Source organism: Cavia porcellus, unplaced genomic scaffold (assembly GCF_034190915.1).
Source record: "Cavia porcellus strain 051 isolate PalLab524CR breed Dunkin Hartley unplaced genomic scaffold, mCavPor4.1 scaffold_22, whole genome shotgun sequence".
Lineage (NCBI taxonomy): Eukaryota > Metazoa > Chordata > Mammalia > Rodentia > Caviidae > Cavia > Cavia porcellus.
In genome coordinates, this window is record NW_026947505.1 from 25,962,905 (window position 1) to 25,981,624 (window position 18,720).

General features: G+C 34.6%; 1 protein-coding gene and 1 non-coding gene across 6 annotated transcripts in view; one reads left to right on the top strand and one right to left on the bottom strand.

The window, feature by feature from the left end:
• The window catches only part of Arid1b (AT-rich interaction domain 1B), a 417,341-nt gene that overhangs the window by 273,777 nt on the left and 124,844 nt on the right, over window positions 1-18,720 (top strand). For all 5 annotated transcript variants that reach the window (XM_063232938.1, XM_063232940.1, XM_063232936.1 and 2 more), the window contains exon 5: window positions 15,834-16,077. In XM_063232938.1, the coding sequence (XP_063089008.1) occupies window positions 15,834-16,077 (244 nt within the window). The remainder of the gene's footprint in view (window positions 1-15,833; window positions 16,078-18,720) is intronic.
• Window positions 11,007-11,108, bottom strand: LOC111756373 (small nucleolar RNA U13). The gene has a single exon (XR_002790861.1). It is a non-coding gene; the product is annotated as a small nucleolar RNA U13 (small nucleolar RNA).

The following is an 18,720-nucleotide window of genomic DNA, read 5'->3' on the forward strand; positions in this document are numbered from 1 at the left end:
GTAAAAAAATATAATACGCCTGGCTACTACTTACTGTATTTTCTCTAATTACTAAGCAGCATTCCAAGCGCTTGCCTTTATGTCACTATAAGATTTCATAGTGCTCTTACCAGTGTATTCTTGAAGATCTCAGAGAGAAATGAAAACCTCAGAAAGTTAAGTAATAGGTTTAAGGCTGAATGGCCAGTTAGTAGTAGAGTAACAAGCTCTTTCACCTCTCCTTGCAACAGTCCAAGCTGTCTCCAGCTACCAAACAGGCTGACAATAACAGTGCCTCTATTGTCAACTATTTGAGGACAGATGGGGCTCCAAACTGACCTAGTGCACTCCAATTAAATCTTACAACCCATTCTGAGAAGGAATTTGAGTTTCTTCCTCAGAGACCCCTGGCTCCATGGTCTTCATTGCCCAGTAGGTGACCTCTTCTACTTCTCACTAATGGACCTCTCACTAAGGGCCTCCATGTGTATGTAAGAGTTTTCCACAATGTTTATCTTAGTGTAATGACAAATTAAAGTCTTAAGTAATGCTTAAAATTTGCTGAATCCACCCAAGCTTAGTCTGCTTTCCTTGCTTTATTTTTCCACGTGTTGTCATTGATTTATTCATCCATCCAGAAAATATTTACGTGCTTACTATTTATACCACATTCAAGATTGTAAAGTTGCCTTTCTCCGCTATCTTTCTCTCTCCCTTCTTATTCCCCTATTTCTTCATGCTTTGTGTTTTGCACTATACGATTATGAGTATATGTGGTCAGGTTTTCCATTGGTACAGTTAATTCCACAGATGATGCTTCTCAGATATTTAAATTCAGCCTATGCTGTACCCTACATATTGATGACTAAAATCAACTATAGGGTATTCAGAACTCAAAACTCTGTATAATGAACTATCACATCAAATGGCACCAGGCATTCATTGTAGGTTAAGAACCATGTTAAGATTACAGAGGTATACTTCATGGATTGTATTTACACTAAACAATCTGTCTCCATAATTTGGTAGTCTTATAGTTCATTCTTGTGAATCCTATGGAGAGTCAGCGGATAAAATGAAAAAAAAATCTGGTGCTTTATCAATTCAATCAAAATTATTAGCAGTCATTATAAAATGCGTTTAACTTACTGCTGTATGGATTCCTTCTGAATTTAATTATGAATCCTTTTGTTGTGTTAGAGTTGGGCATCCTGCCCAGATCAGGTAGGATGCTAAGAAGACATGTATATTCTGTCTGTGACAGTGTGTGTTAGTTGTTCTCTGGTGTATCAGTTTATTGTTTCTTGGTTTATGGCCCTTCGCATGACAGCTGTTGTGACTCACCCACCAGGAAATGAAGAGAATCTATTTGCAAGTCCAAGAAACTGGAGACCCAGAAAAAACATTATGTGGGGCACACCAAAGGGTAGAAATTAAAATAAAAATGCATTTGAAATCACCACTGAATGTATTAAACTATATTCTACTACTATACATATTTTGACATATCTATTGCATGGTTTTTGCATTTTGTTCATCCTTTTATCACTTACACAGTCATACCCTTTGCTCTATGAAGCAGGATTTTCAGATGGTGCCATCCTAGATACATAGTGTGAATTAATATTAGAAAATGCATTTAGCTACAGGATGTACATGAAACACTGAGACACACTCTTTGCCCTCTTGTATGGGTTTCCTCAGTATCCATTCTGGGTTTCAATAATGAATATATTTAGAAAACTATCCTAAAGTAATCTGTGTTCATAGAACACATGCATAGTTTTGATATAAATATTTTAGCCTCTCTGAACCTCGGTTTCATAGTTTAAAAACCCACAATAGGAATAAAGGTTTACTCATACAGTTGTGTTTCTATTGCAAGGCAAGAAAATGTAGCCTGTCTTTATATTTTATTACTTTATCTTCTACCATAGTTTATCTGAAATACTGTGAAATACTATGGGGTATTTTTCCCCCTGTTCTTCATTGTGAGCTCCCTTACCATCTTCTGGGTTAGCTGTCAAAATCTAAATATAGTTCATTTTTTTAAATGTACTGTCTTATGTCCTGAGTGTATCAGATATTGGAACCTTGTTTGTACTATTGATCAGTATTAAGAATAATATATTCAGTAGTAAATTCCTAAAGACTATTTATGACCTAACATTGCCAACTATTGGATGCATGGGTATAAAACTAATCAAAATAAAACTTGTGCAATTTGAGCAATTAACAGTGGTTATAAAGAAAAAGACTGAGTTTTTAATACTAATTAATATGGTTACTGAACTGCTTCTGAAATGGTCTCTAATGAAACTCACTTTTCCCACCACTGTAAAAGTAAGGCTTATCTGACTTTCTTACACCTCTTGAGCATTTAAACTCTCCTTTTCAACATTTATTCATGTTTTGTATACCAGCAATATTATGTTATTCAAGGCCAATCCTGTTTGAATGCTAAGAACATAGAAATTGCCACGGGTGTAAAGCAAATAAGAATTTTCTCTGTGAAGAATTCAATATCAGCTTGACACTAATAATCCTGAGTGGTAATGAGAGCCGGCAAGCCAGTGAGAAGTAATTCTACAAACACACCTTTCTTTATAGCATTTAACAGCCCAACCTCTGGAAGCTAAGTGCTTCACCAGTGCATTTCAGCATTCTAACCTACAAGAATAGGGTTTTTCCCTTGGAAAGTTTAATTGTTCTCTTGAAAGGAATGTGGTAACTTATAATTAAATTGTAAAATATGCACAAATTGTACAGCAGAAAGTCAATTTGAATATCATTTTGTTTCTAAACCAAAAAGCTCCTTTGCACAAGGAGAGCAGGAAGGTCAGTTGGTATCATTTTTGTATATTATGTACAGGATTTGTGTATATATACATGTGTATTATACTTAAAGATGTTTTCTGTGCTTAGGGAAAGACTAAAATATATGACAAAATTTTAGACTATAAGTACAATGACAAGGAAATGTGGCAAGAGATAATTTGGTAAACCTCTAATGGCAGAGTTAATTTCTACCTCTGTCATGTTTTTAAAAATAAGCTATGTTACTTTAAATTTTAATCTTTTTTTAAGAAAGTAAATGAGCATAACATATATATGTGCATATATAGATATAGATTTTTTTTTTTTTTTGCTGCTGAAGAAAAGTATATTTTTGTTTTGACTTAGTACTAAATGAAGCCAAAGCAGATTCTTTCTCCACTGACCAAAAATCTCTGCTGGAATTATTGGAAGTTTTTATGTTTTATTGTTCTTAAAATATAAAAACATAACATTAAGAAAAAATTGAGATATATGTCTTTTTTAAGTTTTAAAAACTCAGTCTTTTCCTTTATAACCAATGTTAATTGCTCTAAAGTTATAGATTTACCTTATACAAAGAAGTCCATCTTTAAAAGTCCAGTAATTTTTATTTTTTAATTGCCAAAAGTCAACTTCCTTTCATTATGGCTAATGTACATCCTTTTCTTGTTACTGATTAAAAATTTTTAATAAAATAAAGTTAGCACTAAATGTTACTTCATAATTGCAGTAATGATCACACAGCTGTGTTTCACTCAGTTTATAACACATGTCAGCATCAGTTTAGGAGTGCAACTTCATTTCCTGCCCAGATACAGTCTGGGCCTGTTACTGTGCTAAGGAAGCCCAGCATCTTGTTGGTCACTGACAACCAGGCCAGGAGTGAAGGTATACCACTGGTGGCCTGCAGTGCTATGCCCTCCATTTGTTTTTGAAGCTTCTGTTCCTTGTGTTTATTTGCTTGCTCACTTCTGTGTTTACTTACTTTGCAAGTATTTTTCTTGGCTAAGTTAAGAATCTTTTTATTTATGAGAATGTGAAATTTCGAAGAGGAACTCTTACACTTAAATGAACCTGTAAGAAGCCCATAGAAAAGCAAGTGCCTGCAGTGCCAATAATGAGAACTGACAAGGCAATCCTGCTGAGTTTATTTATGACCTTCTGCCTTTGTTAGCTCTTGTGAGAAATTCCTTGCTAACCATAACAATATTGTTGGAGTTTGGCACTATACAGAGAAATCCTAGGGAGCCTCCAGGCCCACAAACTGGCACTCATTCAGCTTATAACAGATTGTTGTGCTTGTAGTAGTTATATTTTTTTCTTTCACTCTATTTAAAATTCTTTAGTAGGTTTCACCAATCCCCCCCCCCCCCCCACACACACACCCTCTCTGGATAGTTTTTTTTGAAAAAGATACTGCTTTTATTCTCAGAGTCAAAACTCAGTTTAATGTTAGTATAATGTCTTATCTACTTAGGAACGTGGAGGAAAATTCAGAAAAGAACAAAATATAGTATGCAAAGCTAGGAATAGGCAGATCTATTTTGTAAAAGGACCAACCATGTGAAGTCATATCATATTCTACAAACTAATGGACTCTTGCAGTGCTCCAAAACAATTTCATGTGGTTATACATTTTCAGAATAGAGATGAGCTCGTTAGAAAAAATTGACCTCAGGTAATAATTTTATTATACTCTCATTATTCAGCGCCCTTTGAATACTTTTGACTCTGTGTATCCATTTTCAAATGAAATAAATTTTAAAAGCATTCATTCACAAAGAGAATTCTTAAAATTGTAATTTTTATGCAAGTAAAAGGAAACTGATAACATTAAACATGTAATACTTAAGACAACTGAGAATGTTGTTTCTTGTGGCATTGTTCAAAGGAGAGGAGCTGCATAAACCTGAACCAATGGCAGTCACTGTCTCTGATCATTGGTCCTATTGCATTAAGATGTCCATAATTTGCATTATATTGTTTAAAGTATTAGCCAAGTAACTTGTGTTTCTTTTGAGAATCTTTAGTTTGGAGATGGCAGTTTTGTGAAGAGCAAGCTCTATGTGATCAACTTGCTAGAAGCCCTTGTGTTGGTATTTTTTTTTTTTTTTTTGAGATAGGGTTTATCTATGAAGTTCAGGCTGACCTTGAACTCACTTTGTAGTGCAGGCTTGTCTTGAATTTGTGGGAATCCTCAGCACTGTCTCAGCCTATGGAATGGTGGGACTCTGAGCATATGCCACCATGCCCTGCTGTTGTTTGTCTTTGTGGTAAGGTTGAGTCCTTTTTCCAACCTTGTTTAGTCATTTCACTGTAAGTTTTAACATGTGTTCTGCGAATGTGGTCTCATACTACTGATACTCAGCTATTTCCAATTTTTTAAATAAGTCATTATTTGCTATACAATAGGCAAAAATTAGTATCATTTATTTATTAAGTTTTGTCATGGCTCTCTGCTTCCTAATTCTCATTTGTTTCATTTTACAAAAAAGCTTTAGAATTAATTAAATTAATAGCTTCTTAACTGCAAATAAGTGAAGATTCTGATCACTTGAAGTAAACACTTAACATTTTATTAGGCATCAGTTTATACTTCTTAGGCATTAAAAAATACAGCTATATACCTATAAATGTATTTTGTATTTTATATGAGTATGTAAATACATATGTTTTACAGTTTTACATAAATTTGATCATGATGTTTATTTCCTATTTTTACTCAATCTTTCATTAAAATTAAATTTAAAAAAAAAAATATATATATATATATTGTCTTTTTCGTTTTTATCGGTACCAGGGATCGAACTCACGACTGCCTGCTTGCAAGGCAGGCGCTTATGCCAGCGAGCTAAATCCCCAGCCCCTAAAAATATATTTTTTAATAATACATATTTTAAGGGGGTTCTGTACCCAATAAGAGATTTCAAGTGGTTTCTAGTGTTGTCTGCCATTGTCTACTTTTATTTCTTGTTTTAAATTCACTATATAATATATAATTAAAATGAAAATCATGACACCTCATATTTATTAAATAGAACATTAACTCAGCTGTCTCAGCCTCTTTGAGACAGATTTGTTACAACTTGAAGAAACAGGATTAGCTCACCTGCATAATGTCACCTGACTAGGAAGTAATACGGCACAGATTTGAACCAAAGTTTCGCAGTGTGGGCTAGTTACCTTTTCCAGGCAGCGCACTCTCCAGTATACGGTGTGGATATGTGGTGGCCTGTGCTCACAATCCCAGTTACTTGGAAGGCTGAGGCAGGAGAATAACAAGTTCAAGGCCACCTTGGATAACTCAGTGAGACCTTGCTCCCCTCCCCCCCGCCAATTTTGAAAGACCATTTGTTTAGCATAATATTGTTAACACACTCTTTGCCTAACACATAATTGTCTGCTACATGTTTAAAGATTTGAAGAATGTATTCATACTACTACTCTACTCATCCCATATTTTTCTAGATATCATCTATACATTCTTCATCCTATAGTCACAGTACATATATTTAAAAATAAACTGTGTCTGAATTTTATGCTTATATGTGTATGTGTGAATTTATGTACATGTGGTAGCAACTGTTTATTTAATACTTGTTAATATGCTTAATATTTTATATTCATATTTGTATTTCATTTTTGCCATAGTATGTTTCCCTCATTTTTTGTAGTGAAACTGAGGCATAATGAGATTAAATAACTTAACTATGATCAGGTGAAGAAATGGGGGAGTTAGGCTGTGATTTCAGACTGCTTTCTCTAGGAAAGCAGCTATGTTGCCATGTAAAGCCTCAATTACTGCTGGTAGGAAATGAAACTTTCTTCTAAGACTCTTCTAAGACTAAGTACCTCACACTGTTGCTGTTTTATCCACAACCACTACCTGATAATACTGTGAAGCCATTACTTTTACTGTTCCCACACTGCACACCAATGAGAAGTATAGGACCTCAGCATGATCTACATGCATGAGGCAGGCTCAAAAGACTGCTGTCTCCTTCCAGAGTCCACACTTCTTTGTGCAGTGCATCACCAGTGCAGATCAGTGCTGTTACAATGGGTGCAAGTGTTAAAAAGAAAACTAACATCTAATAAATGCTTTCTGGATAGAGAGTGAGATGTAGCAATAAGGAAGGAAGCTTCCCAGAGCCTTCTAAACAATTTAGGACAATGACTGGAGAGTTCAAGTCCAAATTTGTTTTCAAATGTATAATTTACTGGATAAAGACAAATTGGGCTATATGATGGGCTTGTAAGTCAAGTTACTTCGGTCTCTCCCTTATTCAAAGGTATTATTAGAGTCCAAATGAGATGTAAGTTTCACTCTGTGTTTTGAGAGACCTTAGTCTTAATTTGTTTATGCTGTCTTTGAGAATCTTCATGTTAGAGGGATCATCAGATCATAGGAGAAAGTCATTGTAGGGCCTGACAACACATTAGGTCCTATGATGGACTTGCAGATCAAGTTATTTAGATCTCTTGTTCACAAGTAAGCTAGAGTCAAAGTGAATTGTGAATTTCACTTTATGTTTTCTGCAACCTTCGTCTCAGTTTGTTTACACTGTATTTGGGAATCTTCACATTGGAGTGATCGTCAGATCATAGGAAATAAAGTGTTTGTAATGTCTTTTGGAGGTAGCCTAGAAATAATCTGCTAATGGGTCTACTGGTGCAATGGGAAATGTGCCTAATTCAGCCCACTGTTAATAGTATTATTTTCATCAAGTCTTAAAAATTATGTTTAAAAATTTAAAAATTTCAGCTTTTTGATTTTATGAATCCATCAGACCATTGCTATCCAGTTTTAGATACTTTTAAACAATACTCAGATTTTTTATTGAGAAAATCAAGTGACTCTTAGGTGTATAACTTTGGGGGCATTATCATAAAGGGACATGTATTCAAGAAAAAATTGAGAAATTGATATAAGCTTAGTATTTATTTCATTGTTACTCTATTGCCATGTCATTCTTTAAAACAGTGATTTGAATCCTATATATAATTTAATATCAGAGTTGAATATTTTAAAGCTGATATAAATGTAAGAATTTTTACATTTGCCCTATCATTTTTTCACTTTATTGACCCATTGATAAAACAAGCATTATAATTGGATGAGCAAAGGGCAGCTCTGCCTTACAAATTCCAAATGAATCTAGAAAGAATAAAGGAAATAGAAAATCAGAATTATAATACTATAGTAATAATCACTGCATTCAAAATCCACTGGTATGTGCAAAATCTATTGGGGAGAACTACTGAGGAGAAGCAAGACATTTGCTTAGTTTCAAATATATTTCTCAAAGGTTTTGGTGTTTTGGGGGGCACAAGTTGTTGACGCTGTTTCTCAGGTAGAATTCACTCCACTCCTTTGCATGTGGGCTGGACTGGGTGACTCCCTGCTACAAAAGTGTAGTAGAGAAGATAGTCCCTTAACTCTGGAAATACCTGGACAACAATCCTTGCTCAGGAGATTAGGTTCACTCACAATGATAATTCAGTATTGATTTCATACTCCAATGGGATAAGATGGGAAGATTCTAACTGCTGTTACATTTTTCCCAAGAATCTGTAATCACAGTCTAATCATATGAAAACACCAACTGATGGAAATTGGGGGACTTGATGAGTACTCTTCATATTTGTCGTAAGATACTAACACATGACCCTGGGTAAAGATGCACAGGAACTCTGAATACTGTTTGCCACCTTTGTGTAGATCTAAACTCATTTCAATATAAAAAGTTTTCTAAAATCTAATGAAAAATGTTATACAAATATATGTTTATATGGTTCAAATGAATGGAGAAAATACGAAAATAACCAAGTTTTAATGTTTTTCCATAAACAAAATTTCCCTTTATTCCTTATGGATGCAGTATAATTTATAAATTGTATTATTTTTCTGATACTGTTTTCATAAGTTGCTAATTTATTTGCAGTTTCTATAGGTCTTAACCATTTTAAAGAATTTCATTGCTGTACTGCTGGAGAAATAAATTATCTCCTGAGGGTTCATGCCTTTTTCTTTTTTAAGTTTTATTTTCAGAGTTTCTACGTGCTCAGCATTGCACTTCTAAGATAAACAGTGAAGTTTTACCATGAGAGATGCAAAAGGTGGTATTGGTGGCTTTTCTGTTCGGAAGATTTATGGTATGCTTTCAGTGATAAAATCTGGAATCTGTAGACAAAATTTAAATCTTAGATATTTACAGATCTTGTTAGTTTGTCAATTTCCTTCCAGAGCACATAGGTCATTAATATTTATAGACCAATAACTTGGTAATGGTATTTGTGAAGCAACAACCCAGTAACCCCAGATCCCCACTTCTCAGTATTGTTAGATAACTCCTTCCTTATAACTAAAGGCATGAGAAGCTGTTACCAATGGTTTTGAAGTAGAATCTAGAATTACAAAAATATAACTTATTAAAGGCTATTATTAATTAATTTTAGATACTGTTGTGCTGTTTTGCGGTTTTCAAGTCATTTTTCCCATTGTTTCTTACATAGAACTGAAATGAAAAGGATGACTACAGCCCCATGGAGTTATTACAGTCTAGAAAGCACAGTGCTCTTCATTCAGTTAGACTGTAGTCACTTATTATTCTTGTTTATTTGTATAATTTCATATAATGCTAAAAATACAGATTTCAAAATATTTTTTACAAATTTATTATTGAATGATGCCTGTAATTTTAATCATATTTAAAGTGATCTTTTTTCATAAAACTTGAGGAAGATGATTTTTTTTTTCCTTCAAGAAGTTCATTTCTTGTTTGGCACCTCCTCACCCCACACGCACCTTCTATAGAAATGTAAAACTTGATTTTTAGACCACTGTTGGCTCCCTAGTTCTTAAAAATGTAAACCTGCATTTCCTGGCACTTCCTAGCATACACTAGGTGAGGCTATTCCCAGCTGTTCCCTGAGCTGTGTGAGCCTCGTCCTGTCACAAGCAGCCTGTTTCTGGCACCCAGGCCTCCCCTCCCCTCAGTGAGTATGCACTGCAGAGCTCTTGTTCTTCTGTCTTGTCTCCTGCCCACCCTCAGGTGCCCTCTTCTCACAGCTTCCCAAAATGCCCTTCATTCTTATTCTGGCCCACCTCTGATAACAGCATGCAGGAAGTGGTCCCTACTCCAGATACAACATTCTGTATGCTACAGCATTTACTACACCCCCACCATGTAGAACTTCCTGCTTTTTTGCATAATTTATGTAATGTTCAGTGTCTCTTTATTGAGATGCCTGACAGAAGGACATTGAAGCAGACAAGCCCAACTGAAATATGGGATGTATGCAGACTGCTTTCTCCCAGTCTTCCACTCCACAGCCTCTAACTATCAAGTATAAATGGAATGCATGTGCCTATTCTCTCAAGTTATACATTTTTACTTTGTTGAACAGCTCAGTTTTTACCAGAACATTGTGCCAGGAGGTCTGATTTAAAAAAAAAAAAGATGAATGTTTAGTATTTTTTTAATTGCAGTAAAAAACACATTGCCATTAATCCTCTTCAAAACATTTATTTACTTCAAGTCTGTTTTTTCCTTATTCTTAACACTTTCTGAAGTAGTTGTAGAAGTCTTCTTTCATAAATGTCTTCAGTTGCAGTCATGACTGCCTCACTGTCCTCTGTGTATTCAAAATATTTACTTTTCATGATCATTTTGATGTTGGGGAAGACCCAGAAGTCTCATGGTTCCCAATCCCAGTGAGTAAGGTAGATGTGCACACATTGTAAGAATTTTACAAGCCTAGATGCCCTCAGTAGCACCATACTCTTATTTTTGGTCAGAGTTTCTAACGATACTCAGTCAAAGAAGACTCAAAGAACTGCTTCACAAGATGGCAAGAATAATGAAATAATTGTGTTCAAAGTGAGGGGCAGTATTTTGAAGGGGATTAATACCAGTGTGCCTTTTACTGTATTAAATTTTTAAAATTTAAATGTTTACCATGTGTGTTGATTACCTCTTTTAATCTGTATTGAAGATGGCATGGCTGTTGGAGTAAAAGGCAGCAGTTTTCACATATGACTCTTTTAGGTTACCAGGACTGGGTTAAGTAAGCTTTGACAAGAACAAAAAGGATTTTCACTAGTTCGACAATGAAATCAGTGGTAGAAATACTTTTGCTGAACTGCAGCTAACAAGATAACACTGTTTCTTTACATACTGAATTGTCCATATCTTTTTTTTTTTTCATGTCAGACAGGTAATGTGCCGAGGTCGTAACAAGGTTGAAAGGAGGCACATGTCATGCATAGAGCATGAACACCCAATCATCACGCTTATGAACCTGAGGATCTGAATTGTACATATCTTAAGGACTTAGAAGTCACTAAATTATGGTTAGCAGTACTTGCTAGAAATATGTAGTCATGGCCATCATCAGTCTCATTTGTGAGGGCAGTACTGGGATTCTAAACCAAAAGGCGTAACATTTCTAGTTGAAGATAATTTTAACAGTCCATACAACCAAAGCAAACTCAAAAACTTTCCCACCAAGTCATGTTTAAGTCCAAGGCTGCTTTTGCTGTGTTTAAAAGGTCCATTTGTTCTTCTTTCTAATCTATACAACTTATAGAGAGTATTAATTGTAGAAGAGCAGAGAATTTGTTGAGTTAGGGTTCAAAAATTGGCATCATATTTTAGGAATTTCGTAGGCCTGTGAAATGAAGGTGTGGGGATTATTAACATGATGCATATAAAATTTGGATGGCAGCATTTCATACCAAGAGTTTCAAGCCAGGTACCTTTGAGAATAGTTTTTTTTTTTTTTTAATTTAGATGCTAATTGTTTAAAAAATGTAGGAAAATAACCATGCTTTTGTATAGTGTCTGTCAATTTAGCTGATTATTGTACAACATTCCTTTAAAACAAATATTACCTATAATGGAATCTGCTTGAGAAGGAATGCAAATAATGAAAATCATTTCCCAAAAAGTGGTTCTTGGTTAATCATCTTAAAATGAAATTTTACTCAAAAAATTTCTTCTAGTATTCCTTGCTTTGGATATAGCTTTGTCATTTGTGGAGCTTCTGTTTTTAATTTAAAATCATTTTTTTTCCAGTTGACTTGAGACATCTTAAGGGTGTGCATTCTATGCATTATCATACATAATAAAGATAAATACTTAAATGAACATTTTTAAATAAGTAAAACATATGTAGTTTGGAAAGAGGATGGTTTTTTAAGGCAATCCTAGAAATTATTGCTTTAAAGGATTATGTTTGCAGATCCTGTCCTTTCGGTATCTTTGCATTTTTCTCATTTAGACAGGAAGTCTAAGATTTAATTCATTTACTGTTTGCACAAAAAATAGCAAAGCCTTAGGTGAATATCTTGAAATACAATTGGAGTTTGTGCTAAGAAGCCTCATGGAAATTAACCAAAGTCACAAAACATTTTTTTCCTTTTGTGTGTCAGTCAAATTAAATAGCTCAATTCTAGTCTCAATTTCAATGATATTTATATCTCTTAAGCTAGTAATTCCAAAATAAGATTGGAAGGTATGAAATCATTTTACAGTGCATTTCAAAAGAACTAAGAAATTCGTGAGTCTGAGTGCTAGACTCCTGAGATGTTGGTTAGAAATAACCAGGTCAGTAGTTTTCCCTAGACTAACTATGGTAAATATTTAGAAAAATAGTACTTGCATGTACATTCTGGATTATGGCATGTAATGTTTATTTTATACAGAGCATGTGGATTTAGTGACTTTTGACTCTGAGCAGTCAAGTATTTCCACAAATGTGCCAAGTATGCCCACATCTGGCACAGGGGTCACCATCTTTAAGAAAGTTAGGGTCTAGTTGCAAAAGATATTTTATGCTTACTGTAAAAAGAAGCCATATTCTTCTATCTAAAAAGAACATTGTTCTGCTTATGAAGATGACTTTTTTGAAGACCATTGAAATGGCATTTTAACCTATGCTTGAAACCCATGGGAAGTCACAGTGAGAAATCATTAACTGTGTCCTATTAAAACCCTGAAACAAGAAACCTGAGCTAGTCACATTGATTGAAATAATCTTCTCTATTTTTAACTCAGTATTTATCCTGGTGCTTTCTAGGGGACTTCGGAGCATGAGATGCCCAAATGTGTGCAGTTCGAGGGGCAGCTAGGTAGCAATACTTACCTAACACCATCAACTAATTATGCTGAGAACCAGAGCTTAGTGTATTCGGAAGTTCATGTCCTTTTTTAAAAAAAACACCATTTATTTAATTAGGCAAGGAAGTAAAATTTTTAAACTTATTCCCAGTTCTTTAAGATAGTAAAACATCACCAATATTGATATAATTTATCCTTTTTGAGGCTAATTTATGCTACGGTAAACAACATCAAAGTCATAATGAGTAGTAAGATAGTGAGTCATAATATATTAATATAAAATATTCTCAGTGAAGTTATACAATGTAAAGAATACATAGACATGAGAAAATATTTGTATTTACTGTCATGTTTCTGTCTGATGTACATATAGATCCTAAAAATTCTTCCCATATGCCTTGTGGAATGTCCACATACATATTCTTTCTGCCCCTGCCCTCCTCATCCCTGACCGTTTGCACTGTATATTAATTTATAAATATTTCTTTTTTTCAGAGTCTGATAAGATTGTTACTGCTCTTTGGTGTCATGTTATTCTATATACAGTTAAAGCTCCTTACTTATCACCTGGGTTAGAATTACAATTTTACCAGGACAGAAATAAGGTGAACGGGTGATAGTTACAGAGATAAACGTCTTTGCAGACAACTTTCAGTTATGTTTTAATTTAAAACAAGTTTTGTGGTTCTTCATTTTTGTTATTGGAGTTTTCAGACAATGTTTTTTTTAAAAGTAACATTAATAGCGGGAGTTATACTATTTTAATGAGTTGGAAAGTGTTATATGTTCTGAGTGGAGTCAGACATTGAAAACCAAACGACAGCAGGATTTCCCAAATCATGGTGGCGAAACAGTGACTTTACTTTGCGTGAGCCTGTGAAGTGATTGCCTTAGTGGTCCATCAAGCAGACTGGAGGGTTTAAGACATGCTATGGGAGAGGGGACTCCTCAACCTGAGTTCTCCCTGCAGCTCCTTTACCTCCTAGTTCTATGGCAAGATAAATGGAAGCACTGTTGCTCTAAGGTGCCTCTGCTAGAATGAGATGGAGGGAGGCCTCCCTGTTCTTTACAAGCATCATAGATCTAATAGTACTTATAAAAGAAGGAAGTTGTGCCCTACTGAGTAAATTGTTCTCCAGGGGAGTATTAGTTACAGAGCTTCTTTGTTAACTAGGCTGAATGCTTAAACCACTTTGAGCTTCTTTTATTAGTGTGTTTTAAGATAGCTCTATGTATGTATACCCTAAGTATCCGCAGGATGGGAATATTTTCATATAATTTACATATAAAAGTTGCATATGTTTAACAGTAATATAAAATTATATATATAAATATATATATATATATCTTTATTTCTCTTTTGTTGCATCAACATGTAGTTAGCACTGAAATTCTGATGACAGGTGAACACAAAGCCACTGTTTTTATATTTTCCTCTTGATACTTTCTTTATCAGTGTGTTGAATAACAAATGTTTTTGATGCCTTTGCAGCTTAAATGAAACTCTCTTAACACCCATTGATGTTACTTTTTCAACCATAATGTCAACTTTTAAGGGAGGACAGGGAAGGAATTTGTAGGTTATATGGAAAAGTATAAAAATTTCAAGCAATAGTTTGTTTTCATGAAGATTTATCTACAATTTGTGGTTTTAAAAAAATGGAGTCTGCATTTTCTTTTTTATGTTTGACTCCATATATAATATAATAGAAAATACTTTTATGTATAGTTATTTTCCGTATTAGTTTTTCTCTAGAAAAGCATAGGGAAGCATGTTGCCTCCTGCCGAGTCCTAACTCGCCTTTGCTTACTAGTGTACCCCAGTGATTAAGTATTAGGAAAGTACCTAGCCCATGGAGACTGCCTTCCATTAGAATGAGCACATTATAAAAACTTGAGTTGAAGTATAAATCTAGAACTAAATAATGCAGAATGGAATCAGAGACACATAATTATGATACTTTTATGCTTCAACTCAACTTTTTATAATGTACTCAGCACTGAGCTCCCAGTGCTCCCCTCACATTCTGGTAAAGATGCAGAAGACCATTTTCTTCTTTCTCTTTCTCATCTTTTCTTTATTTTAACACCTGCATTCTTTCCTGGGTGATACGATCAAGAATAACTTTATAAGCTTCAGTTTTTTCAATCTGTCAAATGGAGATTTTGATAACTGTGCTCAGAAAGTGTTATGGTTTAATTAAATGTCATTAACACCATAAAGTTGGCATATAAAGGTTTAAGATGTAACAGTAGGACTCATTTCTGCCAACATAAGTTCAGATGGACTTATTTTCACAATACATATAAAGGCACAAATATTGTCTTATTATATTTTTTTTGGCAGTCTTTTGAAATGTAAGAGCCTTTTACCGAAAGTTTGGTTAAAATTTTGACTGTTAGTATATTACAGTATCCCAGTTTGAAATTTATTTTGCCAGTATCAAATTCTAAATTCAGGGTTCCATAGCCTGAAGCCCTCATTTAGGAACCAAGCATACCATCCATACGGTAAGTTATCCCACAGAGAGCTATTCTGTGTTGCACTTGGAATAGTGTAACAACTCTGTGTTGGTTTCAAGAATGGTTTTATGAAAGAGGCACAACTTTCCTCTTTTTTTTTTTTTTAATCGGTACTGGGGATCAAACTCATGACCACCTGCTTGCAAGGCAGGTGCTTATGCAAGCTGAACTAAATCCCCAACCCAACTTTCCTCATTTTTTACAACATGCCAAATCATATGATTTCATTCTAGAGTGGGCTTCTGATAGCAAGCAGCTCTATTCTGAATTGTGGGAGTTATCCCAAAAACCTTTTCTCAGAAGGGAGTGACATTATGATTTTCAAATAAGTGTTTTGATTGGATATTGGTCCAAATATTACTGTATGAATATGTGCTTTTTTGTTTTCAGGACCTGTCTGGCTCCATCGATGACCTCCCCACAGGAACAGAAGCAACATTAAGCTCAGCAGTTAGTGCATCTGGGTCTACAAGCAGTCAAGGGGATCAGAGCAACCCAGCCCAGTCACCTTTCTCTCCACATGCATCACCCCATCTCTCCAGCATCCCTGGAGGGCCCTCACCTTCTCCAGTTGGCTCTCCTGTAGGAAGCAATCAGTCACGATCTGGCCCAATTTCTCCTGCAAGTATTCCAGGTATTCAGTTTTTTAATCATTATGACATTTTTGTTAATAAAGACAGAGTACTCATCACTAGTAATCTCATTCCATTACTTTATCTTACTATTTAAAAACCTAGTGCTGGGATTGCATGCTAGGCATGTGACTGATTTCTCACCAAAGGGTACCAGTGTGCCAGTTCCTAAGACATTTAACAAATGAATGTAATGACTCATTTAATAAAATGACCAATTACTTTGATGTCTTCAGTTTTTCAAAAAGCGCAAACCTATTTATTCTCTTAGTATATCTTTTGTAATAATTCTGTTAAATGAAATCTTCTTGTTAAGGATATTACAGTGAGATTATTAACTAATATTGACCTTTTTGTTTTTGGCAGTATATAATCACAACAGTTGTTTACCTAAACTATTTTCAAGTTTATACTTATGTCTCATTACATTCACACACTGATCAATGTCAAAATACATTCACAGCATCACTGCTTTGTAAAATATACAACTGAATGTACAAACTTGTACTTTCTGATATAAAAGTCTGTGTTCAAATGAACTCTTATAGTCAGTTTTTTCAGTTGTCATACATCCTTCTGTATCTTTTATGTCATATTATGTTATAGGAATATTTATTTGGTTGTCAATTGCTTCATTTTCATCCAGCTTTCTGATATCAAATGTTATCCATTCAATCTCACCCAAGCAACTAGCTTTTCTTTATCACTAAAATTTATACAATTTTTTTGTGTGCAATTTTTGCTAACACGATATAGGTGGCTGTCAAAAAGTACTAGAATGGATATTGAATCCCTAATAAATTTTTCGGTAACTTATTCTGCCTTCTCAAAATCACAGGTGATTAATTTTACCCCATTTTTTATACTTTATCCTTTTCATATTTTTATAAAATATTTATTCTGGAATCTTACATATATTCTAATATGATAGGATAGTAGTAAATTTCTTTACATAAATGTATCCTATGTATTATGACTAAATTTTGCATCCAAGCTAAGGAACTTTTGAATGTATAAGGGGATGCTGTTCATAATTACAGTAGGACAACAAGCCTACTTCCTGAGAAGGAAGATTCTCAGCAAATCAGAAAATGTTGTCCCTTAGACATGCTATGTACTCACATAGTGGCATGCCACATTTTGCTTTTTTGACTAAAGGTGGTTTCTGAAATTCTTACATAATTTGGATATAGCTATTGTTAAATGCATTTTGGTTAAGGTATTTTGATGTTATTGTTTTTTGTTTTGTTTTTTGTGGGGGTTTTTGGTTTGTTTGTTTGTTTATTTTTGGTCCTGGGAATCAAACTCAGGACCTTGTGCTTGCCAGGCAGTTGCCTATGCCACTGAGCTGTATACTTGGCCCCTTGATGTCTAGTCAGTAATTATTATTTATTCTTATAGCGGTTGCAATAAAATCTGGATTGACCTGTTTCTAACAGTGTTAAAGCTATAAAGATGCCTTAAAGCTATAAAGATGCCTTACTCCAGAATTGCTTAGACAATTTTGGTATGCAGATGGCTTTTAAGAATTTACCTACTGTGTTAGTTACTTTTTTCTCATTGCTAAGGCAAATACCTGAATTAAGAGAGAAAGGTTTATTTAGCTCACAGTTTTTGGAGGTTTCAGTCCATAATGAGCTGTCTCCAAGCCAGGATGGCATGGCACAGGGGCAGCAGTCAAGGCAGCAGAAGACAGTGAAGCAACAAGAGCAAAAAAAGGAAGAGCAAGCCTCTTTTCCTGTCTTATACTGTAAGCTGGCTATCATCCCTCAGGTTGGGTATAGAACTCACGCCATCTCCATGCTCTCCTCTCACATAGGATAAGGATGTTTACAAAAGTGAGGACCCTGGCCCCTGCTGAGCCACTTAGTTCAACTTTTAAACTTCTCAAGGTGATCACAGTGTATCAACCATTACACTTAAGGGATAAAAAGTTGTGTACAAAAAAAATTACATCCCCCAAAGAAGATCTTTTTTATTCAAAATAGGGCCAAAAAGACTTTACTAACCTAAACACAAATTTTGCTGGAGTCTAAAGACATTACAGTTTTACATTTTAAACCCCTAACATGGATAGTTCACAATCTAAAAATTCTCACCTGTGCATTTATGATTTTAAATGGAGATTTCTAAAGTTTGTTTTCTTTAATTGGATATTAATGTGATGTTGAACACATAACAAAGGGCTCACTTTGGACCCATGATCTTGAATAAGCAGACATTTTTGCTTCGCAGATGTAACTAGTGGCAAAGTCCAGTTTGGCTGTGTATTTGGGAGGCTAAAAAATGGAGAGTTAGTTACATACTGACACAGACACTATTCCTTCTCTCCAGTAAGTAACTACACATTTGAACATGGAGAGAGAGTTTCATGTCATTCTGTCTCTCCTTTTGTAGTGGAAAGCCATCTCCTTCTTAGAAAGTTATCTAAAGCACATAGCTTGTTTATAAACCCATGTCATCTCAGCGTCTTAATTTTGTTTTACTGTGCTATGCCAAGTTAGCTCCACTGTAGCACACTTCTGTATAGTGCTTGATCATACTATTCAGTGACCATTAACACAAAAAAGAAATTAGACAACAAACATTTTACTTTTTTTGGTAGTGTACTCTTGAAATAATTTCTTAACTATCTTTGCCAAGAA